Source organism: Aphanomyces astaci (assembly GCF_000520075.1).
Source record: "Aphanomyces astaci strain APO3 unplaced genomic scaffold supercont1.74, whole genome shotgun sequence".
NCBI classification, from domain to species: Eukaryota; Oomycota; class Saprolegniomycetes; order Saprolegniales; family Verrucalvaceae; genus Aphanomyces; species Aphanomyces astaci.
Genome location: NW_009798337.1, coordinates 128,746 through 142,116, shown reverse-complemented (window position 1 = coordinate 142,116; position 13,371 = coordinate 128,746). Strand labels below are relative to the sequence as shown.

Here is a 13,371-nt window from a genome sequence, read left to right as displayed (position 1 = left end):
ATTATGAAGAAAAATTGGGCGATGGTGGGATACAAGATGCAACAAAAAATTATGTTGCAAAGTGTGGGCAAGGTGATTATGGTTGCAATGTTGTTTACTAATTGCTACTGTTGTTATCAGGGTGGAAATCAAATAAGTAGCTACTTCAACCTTACACCGCCATCTTTAGAGGAATATTTACAGCTACCAAATGATGGCAACTAGTAAATCGAATGTGTAAAAGTGTATTTTCAATTTTGCGGTGAAGCAAGTGACGGATGAGGTCCATCATGTCATCATTTCTCTTTCTTTCGTCCTCGCGTTGCTGGATTCTTTCCATCCTGTCCTTTTCGCTTTCCTGTAGCTCCATCTCAAATTTATACTTCTTAAACTCGAGTCCCTCGTGTTCCAACGCAATTTCGCGATCTTGAGATTCGAAAATAGCCTTTCGTTTGCGACTTGCCACGTCGCTGTCGGTGGAATCGTCGCCTTCATTGGACTTACGGCGACCCCGCATCATCGCTTGCTCCCGCACATATCCCGCTGCGGCCTCCTTTTCGGTGGCCTTGGCGGCCGTCGTTGCTCGTTCGGCTTGGCGTTTGTCGCTGGCCTCGTCAAAGAGTTGAATCAACTGATCCAGAAGCATGATCTTGCCTGTCTCGTCTTGTTCCACGCCGGAGAGGTACTTTGAGCTTTCTTGTAACTTCCTGTGGACCCGCAGCAATTGGTAGAAGCGGCTGGAGGCCTTCTTGCCGTCCAGCCCAATCCTGCCAAACCCATGAAATTGGCGGAGCTTGTTCGCCACCGCATCCCACGCCTTCGTTGTGTTCTTCGCTTCCTTGAAGGGCAGGTCAATGTTGACTTGAGTCAACAGACTTATGTCGTCAGCGTCGCTCCACCACTTGCGAGCCTGCTGGCTCTCAGTGACGTCGGTCGCAACCTCGTCATTCATGCCGGCGTCGTGCAAGACCAGTAGTGTTATTCGGATACAGCGGATAGTCACCTCGCCACAAATTCAGCGAGATTTGCAGCCGATACAACAAGTTTATGCAGGTCGGTTCTATATTTATTCAGTCATAGAGGATAGGATTTGGATAGAATAGAACTGGCGTTTGCGAAATCTGTCTATTGGCGGATGTCACTTCCATTTCAATACAACAAGCAAGTAAAGTTTCTTGGTTCTTTCGAATGTATCGATTCGATGTACAGAGAGAGTCCTGTTTGCTGGCGGGGGCTAAAGGTGCACTGTACACGTACTATTATAGTACGTTTAATATTACGTGGAGGAATACCTTGGTTACTTTGCGCAACACAAGCCACTCATCAGGCATGTTACAGATGTAGTTCGCATAACGGTACAGAAAAACCATGTCTCCAACGTGGCTTTTGCGGCGAGCTCTTTGAGGACGATGGTCGAGTCGACGACATATAGCCATCTGTTGGGGTTCACGTAGCTCTCCTCGCTGTTGACGTTGCGGATGAAAAGCCGACGCATGGTGTCAATACCTTGATCGGGCAGACCGGAAATGCACTCGCGAAGCGCCACGGATGTGTGAGCCGTAACACTGTTACACTGAAGGATCATTCGTATCTTCAAGTCGACCGGATCACGTGTAAACGCTCGCACACTCCCGCCTGAGTACGCATACAGCTCGTCGACCTCCAAGGTGCCAAACGCTCTGGCCATGGCTTGGATATCTGAAACGACCACGCAGGGACACCAACTAGCTTGTGATTGGAGTCTTCCGTCAGTCTGTGCTGCGCCGATGTTGATAGCAAGTTGCATGTGTTGAAGAAGTCCAGTTGGCCGCTTTCGAAGTTTGTTTGGCGGTAGCCATCACAACGATGAGGAACTTCAGGTTGTGTACATGCTCGGTCCGAAACGTTGCCCACAGTGCCTCCGTGTGGTGCGGGCGACAGTCTGGATATGCCGTGACTTCCTTGCCGCGAAAACACAGCAGAACGTGCGGGGACGACGCTCGTCCTGCATGTTTGAGGGTCCGCGCAAGGTAGATGTTGTAGGCGTGATGGGTGGCCAAGTAGCAGCAAAACAGCACAAGGAGCGCCGATTTACCAACGCCAGGCGACCCCACGAGAACGTACGCGTTGTTGGGAGGGGAACTTCCGATGTAGTTGTTGCATAGGATGCCCCACACCATCTTCACTTCTTGGCGGACGAACAACGATGACAGAAAGTCACCGTAGAGCTGGAGGAGTTGAGAAAGCTCGGCTGTGGACTGGACCTCGCCTTCTCCTACGTCGTTGAGGTCGACAACGGAGGTTTGGAGCATGACGAACACTTGCTTGGACGGACGGACGTCGCCCCATTCCTTGGGCGGAACAACCACCAAGACATGGATGTTTCCGCGACTGCCTTCGGTAGGAACGCCCAACGCGCGAATTTCGTACGAGCCAATCATTTGTGGCTTTTCGACCTTTTTCACGACATTAGTCGCCACGCCCCTTTTTAAGGCTTCGACAACGCCGCTGTTTTGTTGCAACCAGTTGTCATCGTCGTTCTTGGCCAGAAAGAGCTTCAGGTCGTCTGGGTGTACCGTGTACTCCATCTGCTGGGCGAGCAGCTCTTTCAATGTTTGCACACATTCGGTGTTGTTGATCTCAATTGCGAAGTCGCGGCCGTTGTTCACCTGCAAGCATTCCAGTGTCACCATCGTTCGGCGTGGTCGTAAATTGGAAATGAACTCCATAGCTCTTTGGACATCAGTAGTCTTAGAATTAATACAATTTCCCTGTCTTAAAAAACACAATTCATCGCTTGACAGCACGAAGGCTGTGGTTGCTACTCAGAATTGTTTACTCTGACTCAATGATGGTCAAGTGGAAAGGCCAGAAAATGGCCCAACGGATGATCAACCAGGTAGTGCCCAGCTGTTGGAACCGATGGCTGTACGGCTTCCAACATCGAAACAATTTCAAAATGGATTGACTGCACGGCGAGGCCGCCTCTAAACTCATCTTATGTGTGGTTGAAAATGGTCGAAAGGAGCTTCGACAATAAAAAAAACTGTTCGAGAAACATTCATAACATGGACGAGGCCACGGTGTTCTACAATCGACAACCCAGCACGGCCATTGCCAAGAAGGCACAGCCTGGTGTCAAAGAGGATATGTCGATTGTACGCTGAACAGACGTCGCGGAAAGCAGCTGTTATGTTACCAATGGTGTGATACTCCAGTACTACTATGTACTACGTAGTAGTACTTACGTACTAGTATCTTAATATGTAATGAGTGAGCTAATTGAATACTACTATTAATGGTACGTAGTATTTTGACGATATTTCAAGTTGCATAATACTTCGAAGTACTTCGAAGTAAGCATCAAACTATCGTTAAAGCAATAGTACAGCTCATTAGTTGGAATTGGTTCGATCATTTTATGCTGTCGTTCTACTTGAACAATATCATACGATCATATGGATTGTTGGTTAATTGAGTTTGGATTATCATTTTTAAGACATTTCGGCGAGGGCCGACACTAGAACCACATGTTATGGAACCGCTTCGCCAATTGTAACGCGCCTGCTCGACCAGGGCGGTGTGTAATCTTCGGTTTTTACTTCACTCAACGCTTTATACCTCGTCCTTCGACCGATCTTCTTCGAAGTTCGGTCCTCGTCGGAGTCGCAGGTTAGAGCATCCCCACCCCCTGACGCTAAACCCAAAACTCTAAAACCAGATCTAAAGTGGGATCACGCAAAATAATTTAGCGTTTTTTCACACCGGCTGCCAAACAGCGATTGACATTGTGAACTCTATTCGCATGGATACCAAGCCGCAGAATCGCCTGGATAAAAGTAGTAAAGTACAGAGAACCGAGTAGGAACTCGCGCACAGTGGTATTTTGAAATATATGGGGAATTGTATGCGAATGCGCAAGTTGTGATTCCGAGTACGAATTATAGTTTTGCAATCAGATCAATCTGATTAATTTTATTATATCCAATCATACAATTTACAATTTTTTTACGAGCATACTATTGGTTAAAATATAAAATATGAAAAAATGCTATTGGTTGACGTCGGAATTTATGAATGCTCCATGGAAAAAAAATAGTGTCGATACCACTGTGCGCGAGTTCCTACTCGGTTCTCTGTAGTTCAGGGCAAATCATGCCAACAAGTCAGTGAATGAACTACTAGCAGGGAATATCGCTTAGAAAGTCGCATCTGTAGTAGCCCTCCGTTGCAGGTACTAGTGCGGTTGCGACCTATAATCGCGTCTACGCTTACATGCACTTGAAAACGAACAGATACACAATATTTGATTGATAGTCTACGCATGCGTTAACAGAAACCCAAAAGTCACAATAGAGGCCGTTGGTGCAGTGCTGGGGCAACGCATGCAGACGCTGGTTCCACGCGACCTGGTCGTCCTTGTATCTGTTCAGGCGCCAACTTTCAGTGTGCTTCCTACGAGAATCGCAATAAGGTTAACATCGTCGGTCGGCGAGGTTGGCACATGCCAAAGGACGACTGCCGCCATGGCCAATGCTGACAGTCATCCTTCACTATACAAACGTCACATGCAGTCGCGTCGATGAGATACACAAGATAGGACTCATGGACTCACTCTAACTTAGCGTTGAGCGGCGCTTAGCGCTATATGGGGGCGCGAGGACACGCACCTGTACTTGGCCGACATGGCGTCATGCCATTGCAACCAGGTAGTACTAAACGTGTTGGGAATTGTATGCAAATGAAAATGTATTGCTGATTGTATGCTGGCCAGAACTCTAACCAATCGGTCAAATCTGACGAATAATCTGACTTTAGCGCGCCGGATAGCGTCGACGCTAGAATTTAGCGCCACGAGTGGGGATGCTCTTATAGGGCTACTGGGGAAAAGATGTATCCGGATGTAATAATTCCCTCATTGAAACAGTGTGTCGTGTTCAAAACAACAGTGGAACTGTTTTACAGTGTTAATGAGGGAGGGGATTATTCCAGAAAACCAACAATCCATATGAGGAGGGAGGGAATAGCTCAGGTGGTATAACATCGGTTAGGTCGTGGGTTCGATCCCCGGCTTCCCCGGATTATTTCCGCAAGTATTTATCCGTCCCTCCCTGGGGAATCCGGATAACAAGGGCCGCGTACCGCCAGTGCGATACATTTGGTTCGCTAACGCCGAGATTGACAAGCTGTTCCTGACTGATTCAAAATTCATAGGATGTACTCCCTCCGATCCAAAAAAGTTGCGCGACTTTGAGGAGGGTTTACATGACACATCATTAAATTTGTATGAGACTTCAGGCACGGTTTTCGTCCATCCTCGAGTTGAATTTCTGTGCTCCAATTGGATGGTTCTGTGACACACATTCTGTAACGTTACAACCTTGAATCTCAATATCTATTAAAATATAGGGTGTGCGGGGTACTTTTTTTCGAGGGGGGATTTGTGAAATTCCGAAGTCGCGCAACCTTTTTGGATCGGAGGGAGTACACGCTTCTCTATTTACCCATAATGCACGGATTACGTATTATCCATATGAATCGACAAGCTCTGTACCATTAATTTTGACCAATTTAGTGTCGACACCATTTCCTAACTTGTGTCGGCGTAACTTCGCTGCCTTTTTTGTCCCAACCTTCGTTCGCAAAACCTTTTGAATGGTTTCGATGCATCGTACAACATCTTCAATGTTCCGCAGCGTCAACGATGTGCTGCTTGATAAGCCGGTTGCCCTCCTCGAGCAATTACTTTGAATGACGCCAGCGTATCTATTTATATTATTTATAAATGATTGACATTTGAATTTTGGCAACGCACCGTCCACGATTTGTTTCGGTTGGCCATCCACTCTGGGCTAGCTTTGTTAGGTGGGAAAAGATCGTTCGCAGCTTATTCTCCGTATGCCCCAAAAACTTCCTCGCATTGATGCGATTATGCTCTTCGAGCACCAATGCGATATCCAGTTCGCGATTGCCGGTGGCCTCCCGCCGGGTCAGTCCAATGCTACGGGATAATCGGCTGTTCGTTCGCTACGGCCCTCTCCGTCCAAAATACTTCCAGTTCCCATGAGTAAGCGGGGGCTGAATTGATATTGACACTTTTTATAGTGGCAGTAAGCGTGCAAGACGGGTAGGAACGATAGGTTGGGCTTTTCCATACCATGTAGCTACATTGTCGAGATTAGTTTCGAGCAATACAGTACTCGAGTCACTTCATTGCTGAAACAAAAATTCTACCTTCCAATGACCTTCTAGCTTGCAGACAATATCGTAGCCGAACTATATTTGCCTTTCTGTGTGACTGGATTTCAATGATTGCAGGAACGTGTCTGCATATACATGTCGTTCCCCATGCTCAACATCTACGAATGCGTTTAGGATTGGGCTAACTCGATTGACTGCCTACCTATCACCGATAGGACAATTTCATGTATACAGTCCAAGTGCACAATCATGTTCACGTCGTTCTGCGGCAGATCCTTTAAAACCTTTCCGGCTTGTAGCTGTGATGCACATTCCGACATTGTGGTTGCCTTGCGCTTGGCCGAACCATTATCTGGCATTGGTTCCATGAAAAATCCGCCGGGCCAACCAAATGAGCCACAGTCACCAGCACTACCATGGCGGACTGATAGCTTCTTCGCCGAAGCAAATCCGTCCATTGTCTACAGCACATAGTATACAACACTACGCCACAATGTAATGTATTATACCGCTATAATTGGCCCTGCAGAAGTAGCTCCGTCCCCGGTGCATCCAGGACAAACAGGCTTGAGGAACGGCTCGTCTGCCTTGACAACAAACTCACGACGCCGCAAGAGGTATGGCACGGCTGCAAATTGTCGTGACGCATCGATAAATTGGCCATACGCAACATCCTTTATGTTGGTCGAGAAGTTGCCCAGGAAAACGTCGAAGATGGTTTGATACGTCACGCATACGTCACGCCCTTGCTTCGAAACGCGATAGAATGCTCCATCAATTGAATTGAAAACGCATGGGCTATATTGTATGTTAAATTCAATTCGAATTAATTAATTACCTTACTTGGATTTTCCAATTGATTTGGCATGAGGCCCAATTCGACAAGTTGGTCGCCAACCGGGTGGGCGTGGCATCCCCGCAGCGATAGCTTTTCAATTCCGCCCATGGTGTACACACTGATAATTACTGGACGGCTGAAACCAGTGCAGCAAACAGGGGGTAGTTGACCGTCAAATCCTTCCACAATGTGACCAGTAGCTAGCCTTGTATGAACGCCAACATGTTGATAGCACAAGCCCGATGCATGACGTGTCGAAAGGGGCACATGTCCTTCGACATCCAACCTCTAACCAATCAGAGGTCTCCCCGGCCAAGCTCAGTACACCCAGGTTAATTGACTACCGTACCGTACACAATAACTACCCTGGGATATTTCGTCCAGGGTAGCAAAACTTAAGCCGAATGAGTTCGTTATGGGTGCCGAATGAGTTCGTTATGGGTGCCGAATGAGTTCGTTATGGGTAGTTATTTCGACCGCCATAGTATCGAGGGTACCTTATTTAAGACCGAAATTTAATACTATATTTTGTATACCCATAAAATTTTATAGTTATATTGAAAATCATAAGTTCATACTTGGTCGAAAACATTTAGGACCCGTCTGGATACCACTTTTATTGAGAAATATCGCGATAATTTTGCAAAATATTCAAGTATCTCAGCGACTTCAATTTGGCGCGTCTGGATGCCATTTCTTGACCAAGTTATATTTTATAATTTTATCAGAAATATCGTGAAAACCACAAGAAATAATATTCTACTCATGAGTACAATATTTCGACGATATTGACAGTGCGCGTTGAATTGACAGGGCATTTCGGAATGAGAAAGGCCATCGTGATTGCCTTCCTACATCGATGGCTCATCCGCCGCCGCCTAACCCAGGAACTCTTCGCCAGACAGATGGAGTACCACTACATCGCCTTCGTCCACAAGACACCAAAGAGGACGTCCATCCTCAGTGGTCCTCTCTGGGTGGACGAATTCTCTGCGCTATCCTCTGATTGGCTGTTCATTTCCGAACTTTCTTTTATTCTATGGCATCCAGGCACACCACCCAAAATCATTCTTGGATCTTGAAACCCAAGAATTTCGTGCAATATCGAAAATGTCTTTTATTCAATATTCGAATATCTCATAATATTGGTGGGTGGCATCCAGACGGGCCCTTAAATATTTTGATTAGAACATCTAAGGTAACAAACGTTACCACACGAAAACGTAGCGTAGTGGTTAAGGGGCCTTACTCTAAGTCTGGAGGTTGCGGGTTCTAATCCCCCCAGTGCCATTTTTTTACTTTTTTGGTTATGTTTTGGACATCCTCACATATCCATCAACAAAATTGTCGTGGCACATCGTCGATAACGATCTCCTATCCCGAAAGGCATTAAACAAGCAACTCCTTTTTTGTAAAGTTAGCCGAGCTGACGCACTCAACATAGTCGAACAAAATAGTGTTCTCATGCAATGACGACATGTGTGCATCAAAGGCAGAAGTCGATCCACACATAGGATGCTGACCGCAGGTTTTCCTTGACGTTCTCCTTGTTGATTGCATCGAAGGCATCTTCAATGAGAACAATGAGTACAGCGCGGTCGATGCGAAACACGTCGCCTGGTGAGAGTGCCACGCGTTGCTCCCATCGATGTATGCCATATTTTCTTCGAATTTTCTCCTTGAGTGGCCGATTGATTGCAATATCACCCACTTGGGGTATTGACGTCATGCCTTCGGCAACAAAGTCTACCAAAATGTCCTCCCCCGCCTTGGTTGAAAGCCAGTTGTGAACAATGTCGCCATAGTGAGTTTGTGATCGGTCGACAATGACACATACGACGTAATTATTTCCTTGCATCAAGTTATCAAGAGCACTTACCGATTTCTTCACCCGGATACAGTGTTTTAAGCCATACCAGGAAGATGGTAAATATGTACTGAGTCATCCAGTGCGTTGCATTGAAGACAACGATACTTTTCTTGTACGATGTCCATTCTTGCATCAGCTTCGCACCGAAGTCACCAGTGTCCACGACAAATGGTAAAAGCAGTCGCGAGGATACACTTCACAAGCCACGACAAGAGTTACACCCTTCTTTTCGTCGTCAATGGGGTTGACAGAACCAACACGCTTTGTGCCCGTTGGCACAAGCAACTATTTGTTTGTCATGTGGAACCTATGCACGGGTTCCATTTTACTACAGACTCGAAACAATTGATGATGTATAATCGACTTACATGATAAAGGTCTCGTCCATAGCGACGACTCTGTCCATGTCCCTAATTCGATCCCGGATTCGCTTCGAATCGATGGCTGATCGAGGCTTCCTGACCGAGTACTTGATACGTTGCAGAAGCCTCCGCAGCGAAAGACGCCATGCTTCAAGGCTGTCCAACATCACTATGAAGGCATCCGACTTCCTATCCTCGTAGCATTAAGCATACGCATTGACATACTAAGTAATTTACCACTCATGTGCTGACAAAGCACTGTACACATCCAGCTTCGTCGTGTTGGATTTCCTCGCTCAAAGCACGTCACAACATAGGACTCAACCCATGCTTCTTGTTCAGGGAAGACAGGTTTCCTTCCTAGCTTTGCCACGCTACCCACGACCCGCTTTGTGGTTTGAGTAACCAGCTGAGTGCACTTGTTGGAATGCACACGCGACGTTATTTTTTGCTGGCTCAAGGCTGCAGTCCTCTTCAAAGTCGACTATGAATATTATTTATAGTGTTAGTTGTATTATCCATTTGGCTGAATATATATTGTCCATGAAGTCCATGGATGTGTTATGGATTTACCATGAATGATGGTGAAGTGTCATTCGACGGAAGTGGATAATACGGACGAAGATGCGATCAGGGATGCGCTGTTCCGAAAGTTGAGCTCCAACATCGATGTTGCATTTCCTTAACATGGAAATTGATGCCAGGATGCCCCTTAGTGTCATTTCCTTGACGATGTCAAAACCATTTCGCTATTTGCTTCGGCTTGAGACACCCGCGAATCGTCCCTTCTTTGGCATAGCTTTCGAACAACTTCACAGTCAACAACATGCACTTGTCGGCCAAGGTTGAATGCAAGTAGTAGGCGATGATAACGGATCGGGCTGTGCCAAGTCAACTCGGGAACAGTTTTCCTTCAACTTGGCGACCGGGAGGTGGACTTCGTTCGCTTCGATAGACGCGATGACGTCTTCCAGCACAGACAGCACAACTTGATCAACTTCGAAGGCGATTAACTTGCGCATGTGATCGACTTTGGCCTCTTCGATGCGTAGCGCCTCGCTCCGACCTTACATCAATTTTGACTTAAAGGTTGGTGGGGCTTGGAGCGCTTGAGTGTACCGCATCATGATGTCAGTCCTCTCGGCGTTTTCCTTGCCGAGCCTTCGAGACCGTGTTGAATGCACTGCCTCGGGTCGCTTCACAGGTCGCTTCACAGTTTCTGGTTTCTTGCTCCATGACGGGGGTGCGCTGAGAGTTAGTTGAGTGTAAACGCGTTTCTTCTTGGGCTGCAGTGATAGTATCGCTCCCGTGTACACTTGCAGTAGGTCCTGCGCGACCTGTTATAGGCTGCAACCGCGCGGCCACAACCACGCTCGAGCTCGCAGGTCTTGGCAGCAACCGCAGGCTCTCAGGTCTTCGTTGAGCCGAGAAAGGCAGACACTGCACGGCGATCAAACTCGACTTCGCAGGGCATGGGTGATCTGGCCAAGGCTGTAGCCATGGGGCCACAACCACGCATGAAGCCGCAGGTCTTGGGCTAGCTGGAAATGGCTGCAGCCGAGGAGTTGGAGGTCTCTGATCCGTCCTCGTACTGGTAGGTCTTGGACGCTCTGTCACAGGCTGCAGCTACGGGTCCACGGACATGAAGTGGTGGCGTGGCACTAAGGTGCTGAAGTGGTTTAAGTGTAGCCAGTGGTTACTGGTATTCGGCTCTCGAAATTTGTGAAAATGGACAAACTACTCTGGTGCGTTGACGAAGTTGACGTTGTGGGCGAAACATGACAATGCCTTGACCACACTGAACACCGAGAGGCCTTTATCCGCCATGTCATACCATTGACGTATGCATACGAGGTGATTTTGACGCCAACGAGGAGTGCGACCAAACACATTTCATAGTTGCCGCTCCAAGAACCGTTGTGCGCCACTTGTTTCCGATAAAAGCCCCCTTGAACATCTTGAGTACGTCTAATACCAAGCGGGACCAACGTGGTGACAAAGTCATCTCGGCAATACATCGTCGCAACTCGTGGTGAGTTCGCATTGGCAAGATGCCAGGGGCAACGCGGCTGTGGAAAAGGTATGCTCAGCACCAGGAACGTCCACAAACTTGAAGAAGTTGCCGTCAAAGGACACCCAGATGCCATCGTCGCCACTACCAATGGGATCGCTGGCAACGACACCACCACCATCGTCACCGCCAATAGGCTCGCCGCGGCTGTTTATAGGATCGCTAACACCACCACTCTGCTCATCGCAGCTGCCACAGCCACCATCGCCACCACTTGGACGATCGCTGACACCGCTGCTGCCAATGGGATCATCACCACCATCGCCAATGGGCCGGCAGACCCCAGCACCACCACCACTCGGCTCTTCGCTGCTGCCAATGGGATCGATGACACCGCCTCCATCCCAACCACTTGGAAGAACGTCACTGCCACCATCGCCACCACTCGGAACAACGCCAACATTGCCACTGGGATCAACACTGCCACGAATGGACACACAAAAGCCACTATGCTCGACACCTCAGAGGTCCGTGCTATGCATCGTAAATGCAGGATTGATTGACCTGCACTGAAGTGGAGAACGAACAAGGAGCCTTGGTAGGGGCGTGTATAGCTTGTCAAAAGTTTGAAATTTTAAATCACCACCTATATTTGGACGTCAATTTCGACAATAAGAAAAAAAACAAGACTTATGTGGGATCGAACCATGGATATCTGGGCTAAACCCAACGTCAAACCACTGAGCTGCAAAGCACATATAATTCCATGGCCAAAGTTGTCTTGCGGTTGCAAGTACACGTGCGCGATGGGGTCAACATTCGACAATATAGCATGAACGTTGAACTAGTATGACGCCAGCATCAACCTCGTATCGCCAGGGTGGAGTAACGTACCACAAATGAAGTCCTGCGGTGAAGGGACACATACGCTTGGCCCAACATTCGACAACATAGTAGCGACATCGAACATGTATGTGACTAGCGCACGCTGGGGCCACATTACACAAGGGGAGTCGACGCAACGTCAACCTTGCATCGCCACGGTAGCGTGGGGTGAGACCACTGAAGTTATCCTGCTGGTGACGAGACAGCAGTGGCAACGGACGTCTCGCATCGCCACGGCAGAATGCAGTAGTGCAACCAAAGTTGTCTTGCCGCAAGGAACCACTCGTGCTGGGGCGTACGATCGAAGGCGGCAGCGAGTTCATGCAAGCTACCAGGTTCAACACTAGCTCCGTTCAACCAGGGTTTCGCAACCATGCTCCCCCCCGTAGAGTAGAACTCATCGGCACACATCTGCTCACCAAAGTGATGGACCGAAACCCGTCTCCTGCATAGCAGTCAAACTGACAGTCCAAACACAGTGGTTGCTACTAGGCAGGATAGGTGTTGAACGGTGCCTCGGGTTGGCAATGAATGCCTTGTGGTCAAATCGCTCCCATGGTTACTAATTACGAACATTAGAACAATTCAATGTCAGATAGGTAGTACTCATACCTGAGTTGTTGCATTCGTGGTAGCTCACATGCTGTGAGCACTAGGCCAATTTCAAAATGAGGAATGCAATTTTATGGCGACTCAATATCGTTCCTTGCAGTCAAAGCGACTTATCGTTCAGCTGTACTATGTACTATAATGCTGGTACATTCCCCATGTAAGGTTAGACTGACATAACCAAACATTTTGAATGTACAGTACAATAGACAGTACATACCTAAGATTTCATGACCAGGCGAACAACCTTTTTACGAAACTAGGAGTCGCCGTTTCGGCGCTTCAAAGTATGGTTACTTTATATTAAATGAATATTTTATGAAAGAAAAAGAAAAACCGTTTCGTCCGATACATTTTCGGTTGGAGACGGTAAATAGTGAATAACGTGATCGACCAGTGATGTGCCGATTTTTTTCTTTCGTGAATTCCTCGTCAAGTATTTATCCTTTGGCGATGTGGTGGACGTAGCCTGAAAGAGCTCGTCAAGATCTGTCACATACACCTAAACACAATGGATTTAGACAGTTCACGATGACGTAAATAATTTCGCAAGTTGCAAAATTTTACATTGATGACCAGTGATGTGCCGAATTTTATACTTCAAGTAAGTATGGATTCGGGTTGTGTAAAAAACAGA

General features: G+C 47.5%; 4 protein-coding genes and 1 pseudogene across 5 annotated transcripts; 2 read left to right on the top strand and 3 right to left on the bottom strand.

Moving 5' to 3' along the window:
- Nucleotides 1-151: 151 nt before the first annotated feature.
- Nucleotides 152-931, bottom strand: H257_15734 (hypothetical protein; the record flags this gene model as incomplete). The annotated part of the gene is made up of 1 exon (XM_009843926.1): nucleotides 152-931. The coding sequence occupies one exon, from the start codon at nucleotides 929-931 to the stop codon at nucleotides 152-154; it is 780 nt and encodes a 259-aa protein (XP_009842228.1).
- Nucleotides 932-1,727: 796 nt separating this feature from the next.
- On the bottom strand, nucleotides 1,728-2,651 carry H257_15733 (hypothetical protein; the record flags this gene model as incomplete). The annotated part of the gene is made up of 1 exon (XM_009843925.1): nucleotides 1,728-2,651. The coding sequence occupies one exon, from the start codon at nucleotides 2,649-2,651 to the stop codon at nucleotides 1,728-1,730; it is 924 nt and encodes a 307-aa protein (XP_009842227.1).
- A 5,563-nt stretch (nucleotides 2,652-8,214) lies between these two features.
- Nucleotides 8,215-8,287, top strand: H257_15732 (annotated as a pseudogene). The gene has a single exon. The product of its transcript is annotated as a tRNA-OTHER (tRNA).
- A 196-nt stretch (nucleotides 8,288-8,483) lies between these two features.
- On the bottom strand, nucleotides 8,484-10,873 carry H257_15731 (hypothetical protein; the record flags this gene model as incomplete). The annotated part of the gene is made up of 5 exons (XM_009843924.1): nucleotides 8,484-8,614; nucleotides 10,134-10,288; nucleotides 10,313-10,566; nucleotides 10,687-10,804; nucleotides 10,860-10,873. 5 exons carry the CDS (start codon nucleotides 10,871-10,873, stop codon nucleotides 8,484-8,486), a joined length of 672 nt encoding a protein of 223 aa, XP_009842226.1.
- Nucleotides 10,874-11,311: 438 nt separating this feature from the next.
- H257_15730 (hypothetical protein) lies at nucleotides 11,312-12,578 on the top strand (the record flags this gene model as incomplete). Its single annotated transcript, XM_009843923.1, has 4 exons — nucleotides 11,312-11,767; nucleotides 12,223-12,283; nucleotides 12,328-12,460; nucleotides 12,515-12,578. 4 exons carry the CDS (start codon nucleotides 11,312-11,314, stop codon nucleotides 12,576-12,578), a joined length of 714 nt encoding a protein of 237 aa, XP_009842225.1.
- Nucleotides 12,579-13,371: the final 793 nt, after the last annotated feature.